The sequence below is a fragment of the Xenopus laevis genome, chromosome 2S, assembly GCF_017654675.1.
Source record: "Xenopus laevis strain J_2021 chromosome 2S, Xenopus_laevis_v10.1, whole genome shotgun sequence".
Taxonomy (NCBI): domain Eukaryota; kingdom Metazoa; phylum Chordata; class Amphibia; order Anura; family Pipidae; genus Xenopus; species Xenopus laevis.
In genome coordinates this window covers 92,011,819-92,028,267 of record NC_054374.1, presented here as the reverse complement: position 1 = coordinate 92,028,267, position 16,449 = coordinate 92,011,819, and the positions used below count along the sequence as shown (strand labels likewise).

At 36.6% G+C, this 16,449-nt stretch overlaps 1 protein-coding gene across 1 annotated transcript in view; it reads right to left on the bottom strand.

Moving 5' to 3' along the window:
- Positions 1 to 4,075: 4,075 nt before the first annotated feature.
- Positions 4,076 to 16,449, bottom strand: part of LOC108709655 (cytosolic arginine sensor for mTORC1 subunit 2) — a 131,177-nt gene continuing 118,803 nt past the window's right edge. Inside the window, exons 3-9 of the mRNA XM_018249684.2 lie at positions 15,755 to 15,948; positions 14,563 to 14,695; positions 14,014 to 14,137; positions 12,900 to 13,010; positions 11,782 to 11,864; positions 10,893 to 10,987; positions 4,076 to 7,304 (exon numbers count right to left, since the gene is read on the bottom strand). Coding sequence (XP_018105173.1) covers positions 7,239 to 7,304; positions 10,893 to 10,987; positions 11,782 to 11,864; positions 12,900 to 13,010; positions 14,014 to 14,137; positions 14,563 to 14,695; positions 15,755 to 15,948 — 806 coding nt within the window. The 3' untranslated portion in view covers positions 4,076 to 7,238. The remainder of the gene's footprint in view (positions 7,305 to 10,892; positions 10,988 to 11,781; positions 11,865 to 12,899; positions 13,011 to 14,013; positions 14,138 to 14,562; positions 14,696 to 15,754; positions 15,949 to 16,449) is intronic.

The following is a 16,449-nucleotide window of genomic DNA, read 5'->3' as shown; positions in this document are numbered from 1 at the left end:
ATATTTATATGAGACTGGATTATAGGTTGGTAACACAACACTTTTAAAACAAAACCATGCAAACATTTACTTAGGGAAGTCTTTAAAACCCTTTAACTTAGCAACAGATATACAGTAGGTGCTTTCACTGCATTACCCCCATCTGACTGGGAATCATTTGCATCAAGCCTCCCTGATTGGTCACTGGCATGGCAGCTTTTCAATACAATAAATTTTTTTTTAAAATAAATAAAGTTTAATAAAGTCACAAATAGTCTTTATAAAAGTTTTTCTTATCATTGTTTAGGAATTAAAACTCTTATTTATTTATTATGGGTAGTTGCAAAATAACCCTCCAATTTAATCAGGCAAAAGGCACAGTGTGCTCTGAAACAAGAGAACCCAGTTTTTGAATAATTGACCTGGAGCAGGCTGTGTGCCTGGCAGATAACATGCAAGTGAGACGAGTGCATGTCCATGTCCTGCTTACATGTCATATGTTATTTGTGTCCACGTTTTGCAGTTTACCGCCCTTTGCACTCTATTCTAGAGCTGCAGAGATTTATAAAAGACTTGAGCTGGTTAGCGGTAGGTACATTTATCTATCTATGCTGAAAAACCACATACTCCAAAATGGCACTCACTTGACTCACAAGGGCACTTGAAGAAGGGTGTTGCCCCAAAATATTTGCTGGGATCTCAAATAAAACTTCATGTTATTTGCATATTGCTGAGTCAAGTTAGTGCCATTTGGGAATATTATATGCATCATTTTTCTTAAAGTATTAGAAGTGCCATATGAAGCACCAAGTACATGTGGATTGTAATCCACATGTACATGTGGATTGTAATCAGGCTCCATGCATGGACTATGGAGTTGTTCTTCTAACTTTCTTATGCTGGCAGAATGTAGGAGTGAGTAAGTGGCATGAACTGACTTTTTATTTTTTGCATGAGTGTTATACTATAGGTAGATATTTTGGAGTGCGGGATATCTATCTATATATGCAAATGAAAAAAATGGAGCATGTACAGGACTAATGAATGAGTATAAATTAATTTTTTCTCAACATTTTGGTCTTGCTAAGGGGACCTTAATTCCTAATTAATTCAAGAGAAGATAGCCCTCATACCAAAAGCCAGATCATGTAAAACTTTGTAATTTTTTTTCACTCGTTCAGTAGTCCCATAAGTGCTCCATTTTTTCATGTGGATATTTATTCCTCTTCTGGGCCATTTTTACTAATATTTGAAGTGCATTACAATCACTTGTTGATACACACAGTTGTGTTAAGAATAATAGCAGAGTGTTGCTTCAGAAACAACATTTTTGATGTCACCCTACAAGTTTTCTATTGGATTAAGGTCCGGAGATTGCGCTGGTCACGCCATAACTTCAATCTTGTTGGTCTGGAACCAAAATGTTGCTCATTTACTGGTGTGTTTGGGTCGTTGTCTTGTTGAAACACCCATTCAAGGGCATTTCCTCTTCAGCATAATACAACATGACCTCTTCAAGTATTTTGATGTATTGAAACTGATCCATGATCTCTGGTATGAGATAAATAGGCCCAAAACCATAGTATGAGAAACATCCCCATATCATGATGCTTGTGCCACCATGCTTCACTGTCTTCACACTGTACTGTGACTTGAATTCAGTGTTTGGGGGTCATCTCACAAATTGTCTACGGCCCCTAGACCGAAAAAGAACAATTTTGCTTTCATCAGTCCACAAAATGTTGCGCCATCTCTCTTTAGGCCAGTCAATGTGTTCTTTGGCAGATTGTAACCTCTTCAGCACGTCTTTTTTTCAACAATGGCACATTGCGGGGGCTTCTTGCTGATAGCTTGGCTTCACATAGGCATCTTCTAATTGTACAGTACTCACAGGTAACTTTAGACCTTCTTTGATCATTGGCAGAGTCTTTGCCATTTTGTTTGCCATTTTAAAGCATTTCAGATTAGTTTAGCTGAGCAGCCTACCATTTTCTGCACTTCTTTATATGTTTTCCCCTCTCCAATCAACTTTTTAATCAAAGTACTCTTTTCTTCTGAAAAATGTCTGCAACAACCCATTTTACTCAGATTTTCAGAGAGAAAAGCACTATAACCAGCATGTACAACATTTGCTGCCTTCCTTCATTAAATAAGGGCCGTAACTGACACATGTTTTTTTCACAGAATGAATTGACCTCACTAAGTGAACTCCACACTGCTATTATTTGCAACAAATTATTATTATTTTGAACAAGACTCAATTAATGATTCAGTTGCACAGAACCAGCAACATGCATGTCATGACTGTTGGGTCTGTTGGTTTTCTATAACTCTGCTACATATACTAGTAAATTATTTGCCATGTAGAAATATAATTTCTACCAAAATGAGTGATTGATCAGGTTAGTGATGTCACACTTCCATTATTCTGAACACAACTGTATCCATTTTTATTTCTGAATCACAAGACAAATTATAAAAAAAAAATTAAAATGTTACACAAAACATTCACAGTTTGAGTGTATGTTTTTAGCTATGGCCATTCCCCTTTATAGTGTTTTTAACCAATAAACTTTTTCAGGGTGAGTCATTATATTTGCATAACCTGATGGATTATTGAGCACATCCACTACCACCCAACAGAAGTGGAATTTACTGCAACTATAAACAGTTAACTTGTCCTAGTTTTGTATTTCCAAATTGCTTCTTCTACATCACTCAATATTTCAGAGCGGCAGCCCATTCCAGGCAGCAGACATTTTATGAACTTCTGTAATCCTTAGTAAAGATTCAGGCCTGCAACACATACATTATTTACAGAATATGGGCTGCATTCCTTTAAACCTAAATCACTTCAGACATTGCAATCCAGAACCTCCAACTGAACTATTGTGGTGCTGACAGGGGGTAATGCTGACATTTTAAAAGCTTTCTAGGGCCTATTTTTTACATTCAAAGAATGGACTAAAAGTACAATAATTGGGGTTTAACCTGCAAGACTGTGCACACACTACACATTCCACATCAACTACAAAAATAAAAACGATCATTTTTTACCATGAAATTAGGGCTCACCAAGGTGGCTGCCATATTCAAGTATTTCCTCTGTCATGGTCCTATCAATGATAAACAAGGATAGAATGCTAGCCACTGCACAGTTTCAATAGTAACTATTTCTCTTGTGTAATGGGGAAAAGTGGGGTTAGGCCAAAATTGGATGCCAGAAAACTTAAAATTACGCAAGGCATACACAGATTCATAAAACTGTGAAAATACTGCAGATATGATATTTTTTGACAGTTTTATGCCATTAATCTTCCTTACTCCAGTTTCATGTATTCTTCCTATGTGACTAACCCCACACTGTCTCAAGCTCTTTGGCAGAAACAAATCTGCTTCCAATGGAATCCTGCAGATCTCTAGCCACCTGTTATTATTAGACAATTAAATCTACTAGCAGTGCTTACTTGCCAACTGTACTTAAGGGGGCTGATATGTCAATAAGGACATTTCTAAACCACAACCATGAACACATTTCTATGCCTTTCCTTTAAAGACAAATAAAGTGATCTGAAGGTGCCAGAATTGTGTGGGATTGGCTTTGGAGTGTTCTAACTTGCTCATTTGGTGAAAACAACAGATGTAGAAAAAAAAAAAAATATTATTATTCCATTCTCTACTAGCTCACAAGAGAAGGGATACAGGCATTTCTTTGTGAAATGTGTTGTATGGCAGTATATATTTAAATATACCTCTTCATATGAAATAGAAAAGGCATGCTAAAGAAAACTACTAGTCACAAAGATAACCTAAATATAGTTTATATCTAAATTTGCATCAGGGAATTGTCTGAACCCACTATTTACTGATCTATGGAAAGCAAGAAGTGCTATCCCTCAAAGTAAATGGGCCCCATTGTGTCCTCACAATGTCTAAAGTAATTTTTGGGTACTTTGACCATCGAATAGGCCAAAATTCGATATGAATTGAAAAAACTTAGAATAATTGACCATTTCGAAAATCTAAGTACTGTCTCTTTAAAAAAACGTTGACACTTCACCTTAAACCTGCCAAATTGCTATGTTAGTCTATGGGGGCCTCCTAGAACCCATAGCCAGTATTTGGCTACGTTTTTAGAAGTCAAAGTTTTTTGTTTTTTTTTTTCAAAATCGTTCGTTCTATCGATTAAAATGATTTCTACGATCGACCGATTTGAATTCAACCGAAAACAGCTACATTCGGTCAAAAAAAAAACCTTTGACCACCGAATTTCTACAATTCAATAGTAAATGTGCCCCAATATGTTGTAGTTCATCAGCACTTGAAGGCTGCCAGGTGGATCACTGCACGCAACTATGCCAAAGTCACTTTAAAGTTAATGGAATTTACATTTCTTTTTCGCATATCCTTTGAATTTATGGAGGTTATCACATTGAGAGATAATGTAAGGGGAAATTTACTGAGGTGTTTTATGTACAAAAGGAACTACACTTTGAATGACATGCGCCTGTTAATATACCAGGGTAATATACCAAAAGCTACAGAAGTAGCTCTAAAGGCCATACTTGGATAAAAAAAATGCAGCAGCCATGAGCCATGAAACCGTTTTGGCACTTTAGTAATTTTGTGTAGATGCAAACACGAATGACTGTGTGGATTTTGTAAAAGAAATCAAGCTACAAATCAGTGAAAAATGGTGCAAATGGTCACATTTTCTACCTGTTCCCTAATAATATGAAGCAAATCTGGTTTCTATCCTGTGCTCTGTTACATCAGATACCAGCTAATTAAAATGACAGTTTATCTTACTGACGGATTCATGTTTTCCGACAAGTTACACACAGAATAGGACAAACTGTAATTTATCAACTGAATAATCTTAAAGATGAGTGAAAGCCCAGATCAAACAAACTACATGGAATAGTATTTGCCGTTTCTCAGAGTCAGCAGCCATGATGCTTGTTAAGTTACAGTCTCAGTTATTTCAGTAGGTACTAAGAAACTTTTCCAAAGCTAAGGTGCAGTTTGTGTGCTGCCAGGGGTGCCTGTATCTCTGATGTACCCTGGGTGGGCACAGCTTGCTTGATGTTCTTTGTTTTACCAAAATGAGGACGACTGAAAAATGAAAGTTCTGCTAGAATTGCAGACTTAAACTTAACAAGCATAGTGGTGCCAGCTTTGGAAATTAAGACTAACATTACTTTCATATACTTATAGGATATTTGAAGAGTGCTTGCAAGTTTACACAGAAGAACCGGGAGGAATGAGAATGGAAAATATCTGACTGATGTCTTAACCAAGGCTGTCCTGTTTTGTCGCTAGCCATTTGAAGAGATTCATTTCTGTATGTAATTACTGGAATATGGGCCAAATAGAATCTGCACAATGCTTACATACTGTATATCAATAATGGCTAGGGGTGTAGAATAGATAGTTCTTCTATATTGTGTCTTTGAGCATAGAAAATGTCTGAGATTGGACAATATGATAGATTTTAGCTTGGCTGCACACAATATGTATTTTCTGCCTAGAATAGAATGTATTTGTTCATTTAATCCATATCTCATTAAAACATAACACTCTGTTACAAATCACTGTATTATCCTGTAAGAGCTGGACATACACTTGATGAAACTGTTTGCCTTGAAGACTATGGAACAGTTTGCAAATATTTCAAAGCACCATAAAAGCAAAATGCCTTTACAAAGCAACATAACACAAACATGGGCACTGTGGTCAAATTAAGAAGTCCATATGCATTTCCACGTAGTTTATTTTTCTAGAAGGGAGTGCTAAACAGAATAAGGAAATACTATATAGTTTTGTTAAACCTATGCCAATGCCAAGCCCTTCTATTACATGAAATGCCTTCTAAAGAAGTGACACAGTGTGCACAGTTGCATTGCATAGAATGATATTGTGTAACATCCACGGCCACTCAGTAGAGTTCAGGCATGTGGTTTAGCATTCAGAAGGCAGCCACGTTACTCTGCACCATGCTTGTTGTCCTGTGGCTTTTATAGGACTATGTTAGCTGCCTTGCCTATTAGTGAAGTGTAGAAAGAAACCTGAATTGCCTGGGCTTCTTAAAAACTTAGTAAAGTGCTACATTTTGAAATTCTATGCTAGCGTGGCCCTTACTGAGCTTGCACACAGGTGAAACATAACCCAGAAGAGGCACATTAAAATATAATCTAGCAATTGTAGTGTAACTGTTTTGTAAGAGAAACTAAACAGAACTTTACAAAACAAGCCAAACAACTGAATTTCCAGTACTGATCCGTAAAACACAAGCAGAAAATGTTTGTTGCTGTAAACTGCCAATCAAAATTCTCTGACAGGCTATTTTGGCGTAAAGTTTAAAATATCTAATTTGCAGCCCTGATCCCCCTGACTCTTAATCTGAAATTTATGGGGCTCAAAGTTCACATCAGTTTCTTGACATCCCATAGCTTAAAGGGTCATCACAAAAGAATTTTAAATATATATATATATATATATATATATATATATATATATATATATATATATATATATATATATATATATATATATATATATATATATATATATATATAATATTAGATAAAACACAGCTGACATAGAAAGGATGAAAATTGTAAGTTCAACCAAGGTGCAAAAAGACTATATAAAGCTGCAATGAGAACAACTGATGTGAGAGGACATTGTACTACTCAGTCAAAACCTTGCTTTAAGCAATAGGAGCCAGCAAAAGTTTGCTCTCCAGAACTGACAAATCAAAGGAAAAAAAAAATTCTACTCAAATATGCAGAAATTGTTAAATTACAATCTTTTCTGAAAGTCTGATGCCATTTGAAATTTGAATACAGTGCAATATATCGCTGCACCTCTGTGCGGTGTTCATTTGCTTTCCCTACCATTGTCACATTACTGAATGAAACCCTCACACAGCTCTATAAGGTGCAGATCCTACATCTACAGCTGGCTTCACGACATTTCTGTAACGTTAAGATTTAACTGTGCAATACATTTTTTGTCATGTTTGTCATTTTTGTTTTTTATCATTTTTTTTTTCATTTTTATTTTTTTTTCTCTAAGTTAGCAGAAAGTCTACAGATCACTTTGAAAACTAACAGAAGAGAAACCATATTATGACTAAAAGGAAACAAACTTTCTGGAGCATTATTACTTATTTTTTTTTGCCTTCATGGCACCTCGCAGAACTGAGCTCCTCTTGAAATACTGCACAGATAATGAAAAAAAAAGTTTTAAAAAATTCAATGTTTTTCTGCTTGGCTGACTTGGAGAGCATTGATTACACCATTGATGTTCTCTTCAGGTACCTAGAAGAATCAAAAGGAAAATTAAAAACTCTTGAACAAACACAATATAATATGCACATATATATACACACGCCAATATTTATATTACATAAATTTCAAAAGGAGCACTGTTTTTTATTATAATAAATAAAATAAAGAGGGAATTCCTTTTCTGGTCATGTGGCACTCAATGAATCTAATGAAAATAATGACTCCACCAACACTAATATATCTTACATGGAAAGGTTACCATAACACTTAACAAAGAGATTCTGTCATGAGAAAACATGTTTTTTTTCAAAACGTATCAGTTAATAGTGCTGGTCCAGCAGAAATCTGCACTGAAATCAGTTTTCAAGAGCAAACAGCTTTTTTTATATTTCATTTTGAAATTTGACTGGGGCTAGATATACGGGGGGTAATTTATCAACACTGGGCAAATTTGCCCGTGGGCAGTAACCCATGGCAAGCAATCAAATTGCTGCATTCATTGTTCTACTTGCAGCTGGCTTTAAAAAGCTAATCACTGATTGGTTGCTATAGGTAAATGCCCATGGGCAAATTTGCCCAGTGTTGATAAATGAGTCCCACTGTCCGCTTCCCAGGTGCCCCCAGCCATGTTTCAGATTTGTACTCTGATAAACTTTAGTCACTCTTTACTGCTGCATTGCAAGTTGGAGTGATATCACCCCTCCCTTCCCCCCTGCAGCGTAATAGAACAATGAAAAGGTAACCAGATAGCTCCCTGACACAAGATTACAGCTCCTTGTTACATTTGAGAATAGCACTCAATAGTAAAAATCCATGTCCCACTGCGACTCCTTTAGTTACATTGAGTAGGAGAAATAATAGCCTGCCAGAAAGTGCAGCGCTGGCTCTTACTGAAAGCACAGGAACAGGCAAAACGACCTGAGATGGCTGCCTACACACCAATATTACAACTAAAAAATATATACTTGTTGGTTCTGGAATAAAATTTTATATGGTAGGGTGAATTATTTGCAGTGTAAACAATGTAATTTATACTATCATAGACAGTATCCCTTTAAGGTTTTTTTCAGTAAAGAAAACCTATTTTCCTACATAATAAACCTGCTGGCTTTTAAATATTCAAAGTATCCACTGTTTTAAGAGTTACATTTAAAAAAACATTTTGTAAAGTTTTGGCAAAATTTCAACTATGCTAAATGAAAATTCACCCTGTATCTAAATGATTGGGTTCATTATCTGTACCTAGTAAAATACAGACAGACAGACAGCAGGTGGAACTAAGAGTGAAAATCAAGCACAACAGAAACCACAGCAGACAAACCGCTAGACAGATACAATGCACCATGAAATTACGGATAGTGCCAAAGTGTTATATATATGCAATGGAAAGGTTCAGGGGAACAAAATATGAAAAACACCATTTTCCTTCCTATTTGTCTAATTCTTACAGTTGACTAGTTGCAAAAGAGCCTGGATATGAAGAATACAAGAAACTTGTAAAGAGCCAGGCTCAGTAAAATGAACAGGCAGTGGGGTTCCACTGAGGATCTCAGTCCAAACAGGACTTATATATGTCAATAATGACCTGCAAGCTCCAGTTAATGCTTCTGGTGGAAATCAATTTCCATGTGGATCTTCAAGTGTTTAACTTGAATAAAATTCTTTATTTCAGGACTATTATTATGTAGTTTAAAGAGAAACTGTAACCATAAACATTGCAGGGGTTTATAAAAATAAGCCACATAACGCAGGTCATATGTAAAACATTGTTTCATATAAAGAAAGCCGTTTCATCAAAATATACTTTTCTAGTAGTATATGAAAAGTAGAAAATTCCACATAGAGAGACTGCCATTTTAAATACAAATCTCCACCTTCTGCCTTATATGAGGTACAAGGACACACACACATTCTAGGTTACATCAGCCAATAAATTGGCAAACAGTGTCTTTTACGCTCATACATCTTCCTGTTACATTTAGAGCTGCATTTCCTGTCAGGTGATCTCTGAGGGAGCACACAGAACATCACAAAGTGTGTCTCAAGGAGAAATGATTTAAAAGGGCAATATTTGCAGATATTAACATGCTAATTTGAACAGGTCACTTATTATGAAATAATTTATCTTGGTTAAGTATTCATTCAAAATGTATAGTATTCCTTAATAGTGAAATATACAAGGAATTAATTGGGATATGTAGAAATGCCAGCTGTTCATACTGATTATTTAAGAGATTCCAGTGCAAATCCTGAGTGCAGACTTTCTATTTTATAATAGACAATAATAAAAATGAAGCCTGATATTTCTATAAGACAGTGGGTTACTTCAAAATAGAATATGCCACAGTCCAACTGAAGGAAACTTACAGTTAAACCATCCTGCTCAGCACTGAGGAGGGTGCACAGTTTTAAACCTAGTGTATTGCCTGACTGAGAACTAAAGGAGTGTAATAGAGCAGAACATGAAATATGAACAAGAATCGGCATCGTTTCTCCAAGAGAGCCCTCTGACCTTCGGTAATAACCTGGGAAATAGTCCATTACATAGAAGCAAGAACATGGCAGATCAATTCGTATTGATTTAAGAATCAGCTGAGTCTGACACGTTGACAATTTTGTTAAGAAGAATATGGGACTGTGTTTTGTTTCCCAGATTTGGGCAAAATTCTTCTGTATGACCTTCTTGCATTAAATTTACTACATATGACAGATTCGACCTAATTACTTAATTGCAATTCTAGACTTTACTGATGTTACATAACTTAGGATACAAGGACATGCAAATCCATTGATGCTGCAGGTTGCTGCTTTAAATATGCCCTGCTGTCATCAGCTGATATTTTTGAGCTGCTAGTAAATTAATTTTTTGTTTTGCTTTTGCTGCTGTAAGAAAAAAATATATCTCCACAGATCATGCAAATTTTTTTTATTTTACACCGGGGACACCCGCCGCAGGGATCCTCTTAGTCCAAGCGCAGGCTCGGATATGGGTTTTGGCTTGGCGCGAGTGTCATGACGTCACTGCAATGGCGCCAAATATGAATATTTAAAGGGGCTCTGTGTACAAACTTATTGCCCGTTGTTAGGTCTACTTGCTAGTATCCTCGGTGTGTTTGATTGCTGTTTTGACCCCTGCCTTCCTGACTATTCTGAACTCTGATTATCCTGACCTGTGCCTGCTGGACTATTCTGTATTGACCCTTGCCTGCCTGACTATCCATGAACGCTGCCTGTATCGACCCCGGCCTGACTGACCTTGCTTGTATTCTGCCCGCACCGACCCCGGCCTGTCTGCTCCTTGAACTGTACCTTCTGTCCAAAACCTTGCTAACGACCGTGCCTCTTTGCTCGTCCAGAACCTTTGCTTGGCTCCTCTCTTATTAAGACCTGGCAGCATCCAATTAGCTGTGGGCTCCTCCCGAAGTGAAAGGCGGCTGTTAAAGGCAGAAGCAAGAGCCGAGACCAGGGAGCAAAGCACTGGTTCTGGATTTAGGGTGACAATCGTGACACCATTCCTGAGTTTTTTACATTCTTTTTGCTGCTTTGTAAATGGAATCTATTTTTAAATACATAATGAAGTTCCATAGCTCTACAGCTACTGCAACTTCTGCAACTTACCAGTGCATGATCAAACTTAAAGGTACTGATGTAATATGCTGGGATGTCGGCAGCAGCTAAAGGTTCCGAGATCTGTGCAACAATCCCGCATTCATCTACAGAAAGGAAAGAATCATACAATAACTTATGAACATCTGTCTTAACGGTTATTATATAATACTAATAGTAATATGTTACATGGCACTTTACAAAAATGTTTCATAATCATTAATCATATCAAGCCCTGCCCCAGTGCAGCTTACAACCTAAAGTCCTTACGAGATTCACTCAACACATTAGGGTCTGCTGAGTGTAAAATGGAATGTTGGTTTATACTCCATCTTTTCTACTGTGCCCAACTACATTAGCTTTGTTCTTTTCCATTTTAACGTTGGTGATACAGGCTGACTGCTGAAGATTCAAAACATATGCTTGGCCTTACTGTAACCTTCCAATCATTCGGCTTTAAGGATCATATTAGCAATAAATTGCTATTCAAAGCACCCTTTAATTTCAAGTAGGCCGTGTGCACACATACTCATGTCCAGATACAAATTTAAAATAATAATATCTGGGTGCAGACATGTTAGGTCACTAAATCAAGATAACCTCAAAGCATTTATTTTTCTCAAACAATCATAATACATTGTTACAGCATAAGCATATTGGACCCACCAACAATGATTCACACACTTATTATGTGGTGTAAGAAATATTTCACCACACATCGCTCAGCATCGTTGTGTATAAAAACGGCATATTTTTTATCCGATTTTTTTTGGAGCAACTTCCACCAGAATTAGGCCCCTTTCTGTACTGCTGAACAAACCAAGCAGAACTGTGTTGCTGTTTTAAAACTATAACAATATATTTCATATAATTAACAGTGCAACCAGAAGTTTATACATACCAAATCCAAGAGGCTGTCCGCCAATGCGAACCATCTTCCAAAGCTCTCCTGATGCACTTGTAAACAGCAAATTACTAGGGAACCTAAAAAACAAACCAACACAAATACACCTATAGAATGCAGGCAGCGTTTATGAATTTTTGTTCCATGTGTGTGTAATTAAATGGTCTTGTATTCAAAGCCGATACACACCTCTGTAGTTTTCTGGAATGTTAGAGATCTGGTTTTTAGGGAGATCTTGTAGACACTTTACATTTTTTAAGACAATGGTATGTTTGTCTTTTCTTCATTTCTAAAGAAAAGCTTGATGACTAAAAGACCAAAACTTTAAAACAGGGGATTAATTATTAAATAAAATAATGAGCACATCTATAAATTTCAAATGCTTGCAGCCAGTAACAATATAACTAGGCCTATGGTACATGCAAATGACCAATAGCTCTTTGTGCCACCTGTCATTTGCAGCATACATGTATTAGGCCCATTTTCATCTGTGTATTTTAGTGCTATGTGTGTTAATGGTGATTGGCATGTTTCTTCTAAGCTGTGCACTTGTGCATGCACACACAAATTTTGAGGCAAGCGCACACAACATATGTGGTGCGCACAAAGAATTCTATATGATAACACATTTTGCATCCAATCTGACCCATGCACACCATTTTTCAGATTCTTTATGGTAGTGCAAGTCATATTGCACTTGTATATGTATGCTAGTAATTAATAGTCACACACAATATTAAGGTAATTCAAATTATGTCATATTTTTTTTGTCATTAACAGGGATTTAATTCATATTTTTATTTATCCCCAGCCTTTTCTGATGTTAAACCTACTTTTCTCCTGTGCCCATGTTCCAATCAATGGTTGCTAGTCCCATAATATACAAGGAGCTTATTTCAATGCAGAGACAAACTGGAAACTTGACATTGCTGTCAGTTGAATATATGAGATGTGTCATTTGAATACCTGACAATAAGTATCTTTATTCAGAATATGACGACTGCACATATAGAGACAGCAGTTGCACAATATGGCACAGTGACCCAGCTTCAGCAATAAATCAGGTAACAAGCAATATGTGTAGTCAAAAATATCAACTGTCAGGTTTCCCTCACCTCTGCTGTGTCTGTACATCCATCACCAAGGAGATATAGCCCTCAATGAGGGAAAAGGAAAAGAAGCGGATATGACCAGGTTCCTCGCTGCCCAATACTGGATCTTTTACTCTGGACAGACACAGAAAAATAGTTTAGTACCCTCAGTGGGTAATGTGGCAATGTGGACACAAGATTTGGGGGCAGATTTATCAAGGATCGAAGTGAATTAGAGGGAATTTTCGAAGTAAAAAAATATTCGAAGTAATTTTTGGATACTTCGACCACTGAATAGGATACTACATGCCGAAGTGCTATGTAAGCCAATGGGGACCTTCTACAGCATTTTTCTACGTTTTTGAAGTCGAAGTAAAAATCGGTCGATCGTACAATAAAATTGTTAGAAACGTTTGATTTGAAGGATTTAATCGTTCGATCATTCGATTTTACTTTGATCGTTCGATGGCCAAATTCTTTGAAAAGAAGTTTGAATTCGATATTCGAATTCAAAGTATTTTAATTCGATGGTCGAATTTCGAAGTATTTTTAACTTCGAAATTTCGACCCTTGATAAATCTGCTTGGTGTCAAAACGGTAACTTGAAATTTGACTTCCTCCTTGTCAACATTCTTTTGCAAATGAAAGACATGATTAGGGATGCAATGAACCCCACATCTGACAGAATTTGAGCCTTTTTTTCTTTCTTGCCCAGCCCAGTTCGGATTAAGCTATCGGGAGTGCCTAACCAAACCAAATCCAAACCAAAATCCAGACTGGAAGTTGATGCTTTTTTTCTCTTGGCTGCATTTTTTCCTTTTTTGTGCATTATGCATTATTTGCATATTCACATTACAGCTCTGAATTGCTTTGGGATTTGGCTGAATCTTTTCTGCTGTATTTGGTCACATCCTAAAAATGTGCCAGTTGAGATATCACATATAAAGACAAGCTACATAGACTTTAGAGTAGACTATACTAAGTAGTAACCTACAAGGCCTGAAGGTGAATAAAGGGCATGCCAATAATGTGACATGCAATAATTAATTGGGAGCAATATGTCTTTTTTATAGGATGATGTAACATGTTTTAACTTGTAATTGCTGTAAAATATGTAGAACACCTGTATTGTACCTACCCATTGGAGTAAAACATAACATCCATTAGGAGTGTAGTCACAGTCGGAAGTGTACAAGGGTCCAGGCTAGTTACACAAAACATATTGCTGGGACTGGAAAGAGGATGAATAACAGGCCTCTGAACTAGAAGACAATGACATGATTAATTTACATGAGACAGAAATCATTGACATCTGCCTACTATAAGGGCAATGGCACAGATATGACATGTTGGTGTTTTGACCATGACATTTTTACTCCTCTAAATACAAGGCATCAAACCACCTGAAGTTGTTCGGTGCTCATACCTATGTATTAAAAAGAAAAAATATATGTAATATATATTTTTTTCTTTAAACTCTTAATAAAAATCTTAATTCCAGAAGAATCTCTATAGTTTTTAGGAAGCCTTATAAATAGGCCTCTATCGATTACTTTCTTCCCGGGAGTTTATAGTCATGTATGGTATACTTCAATTTAACATATCATGGTGTGCATGCATATCATGTGCTCATATAAACAAAATGAGTCAACATAACAGTCAAAATGTGCTCTGTTATGACACATACCAAGCTTGGGTTTCACAAATCCATTTGTTACTCCCAGGTTATCAGCAGCTACAGCTTCTCCATTTACCACTTGCAGTATGGTAAACTCTGCTGCCAGCGTGTGCATCACAAAAGGCAGATCCCTCTCACGTACCTAAAACAGAGACCAGTTGACAAACAAGGCTAGACGACGGAGGCTAACTGCCTGGCTAGAAATGATGGATTCAAAAGTCTTGACCTATATATAATCATATTATTATTTTCCTATATAGTTTTGATGTAAAGGTGGTGTTTTTGCGTCTTTAGAATTCAAGACATTTTAATACAAGCATGTGAAGTGTACCCTTTTCCCAATAAAATGAGCAATGTGTCATATGCATTGTGTGCACCAATGATAATGTGCAAGGAAAGATATATGTCAATTCACCTGTGAAATGATGTGCTCTGCCGATTACAAGTAAAGAAGCTCTATTGCTTGAAAAGGACAACATTTCTATGCCCTTTTGCTTGGCATGGAGTATTATGGGAGTTAAGGCTCTGCTAAGGTTATACTACATGCCCTTTCAAAGACTTTAGAATATAGAAAGCACAAACACATACCACACTATCATGCAAAAATATGTGTCTGATTTAAGCATGTTGTTATATTAGTGCAACGCAATGAATTACAAGTTTAGAAAATCTGCTACTTTTTGCTATTTATTTAAGAGGAAACATAACAGAAGGGCAGAGCAACTGAAAGAGTCAGTATCTGGATGGAAAGCAAGACAAGTAGGTCATGATGATGGTTTTACATCTCTGAGAGAAGTGGCTGTGAAGTCATGCCACTGACATCCCTGGGTGCCCAAAACTAATTAACGCTCACAGTTAAAAGCTCAGCAATCTCAGTGTTTGTCGGCGCAGGAGTCTGGTTTTGCTTCCGAAGAGTATAAACTAGTATGTGTGTTTAACTCAATGCAGTTCAGATGTTTCCACTGTGTGCCCAATATCCAATATAGAAAATGTTTAAGGGACAATTAAATCAAAGTAAATCACAGCAAGCTTCTTTGTGATATTAGATTAGTCCTATATAATTTCAGTAATTATCTTCGTGTTTGCACATACAGTAAAGTCTTAAACACATTTTCTGAGTTACTACTTTCAATCAAACAATGCAAGCAACCAAATGACAACATGGAGATCAATAGTAAATGAACAAAACAGACATAGTTACCAGTATAAAGTCAGTTTGATAGGTGGACAGCATGAACACAGAGATGTTCTGATCTGCCAAAGGTGCAATAACTGATTTGGCAATTTTGGTCACTCCTATTGGTTGAGAGCTGGAGGAACTGCCACCTCCTGACACCACATTAAGGGCCAGCCATGTTGCATCTGCTACACTCAGGTGTTCCGATGATGGGAGCTCTGAAAACAAGCACAACATAAGAAACAGGGCAACATGAGAAAATATTCTAAAAGCAGTACAAGAGGGATGATAAGGTAAATGTTCAACTAAAAACATCCAAATCAAATGTGCATTTCCATTCCCAGAATATAAGCACAATCCTATGTCTATAAGGTGTTGTGTTCACAGGTAATTGTTTGGTACTGTTACACAAACATTCTGCTATAGGCCACTTCTTCACTGGAGTCTGTAGACTAAATAGTTGTAAGGGACAGCACCCAGTTAGAGGAATAATGAACAAATTCCATTTACATAAGGTGAATATAATGTATTGCAATATCTGACTGAATATTTATAACAATAAAGTGAATAAATTAATATTAATGGAACTCATGCAGATATTAGGGCTTCTCTACCAACACTACTTAGCACTAAAAGCAATTAATGTGACTACATTGTTACACTTCCCACTGAAATATCTTAAAGTGAAAAAGGGTGACTGTGTATTATATGGCCTCTTA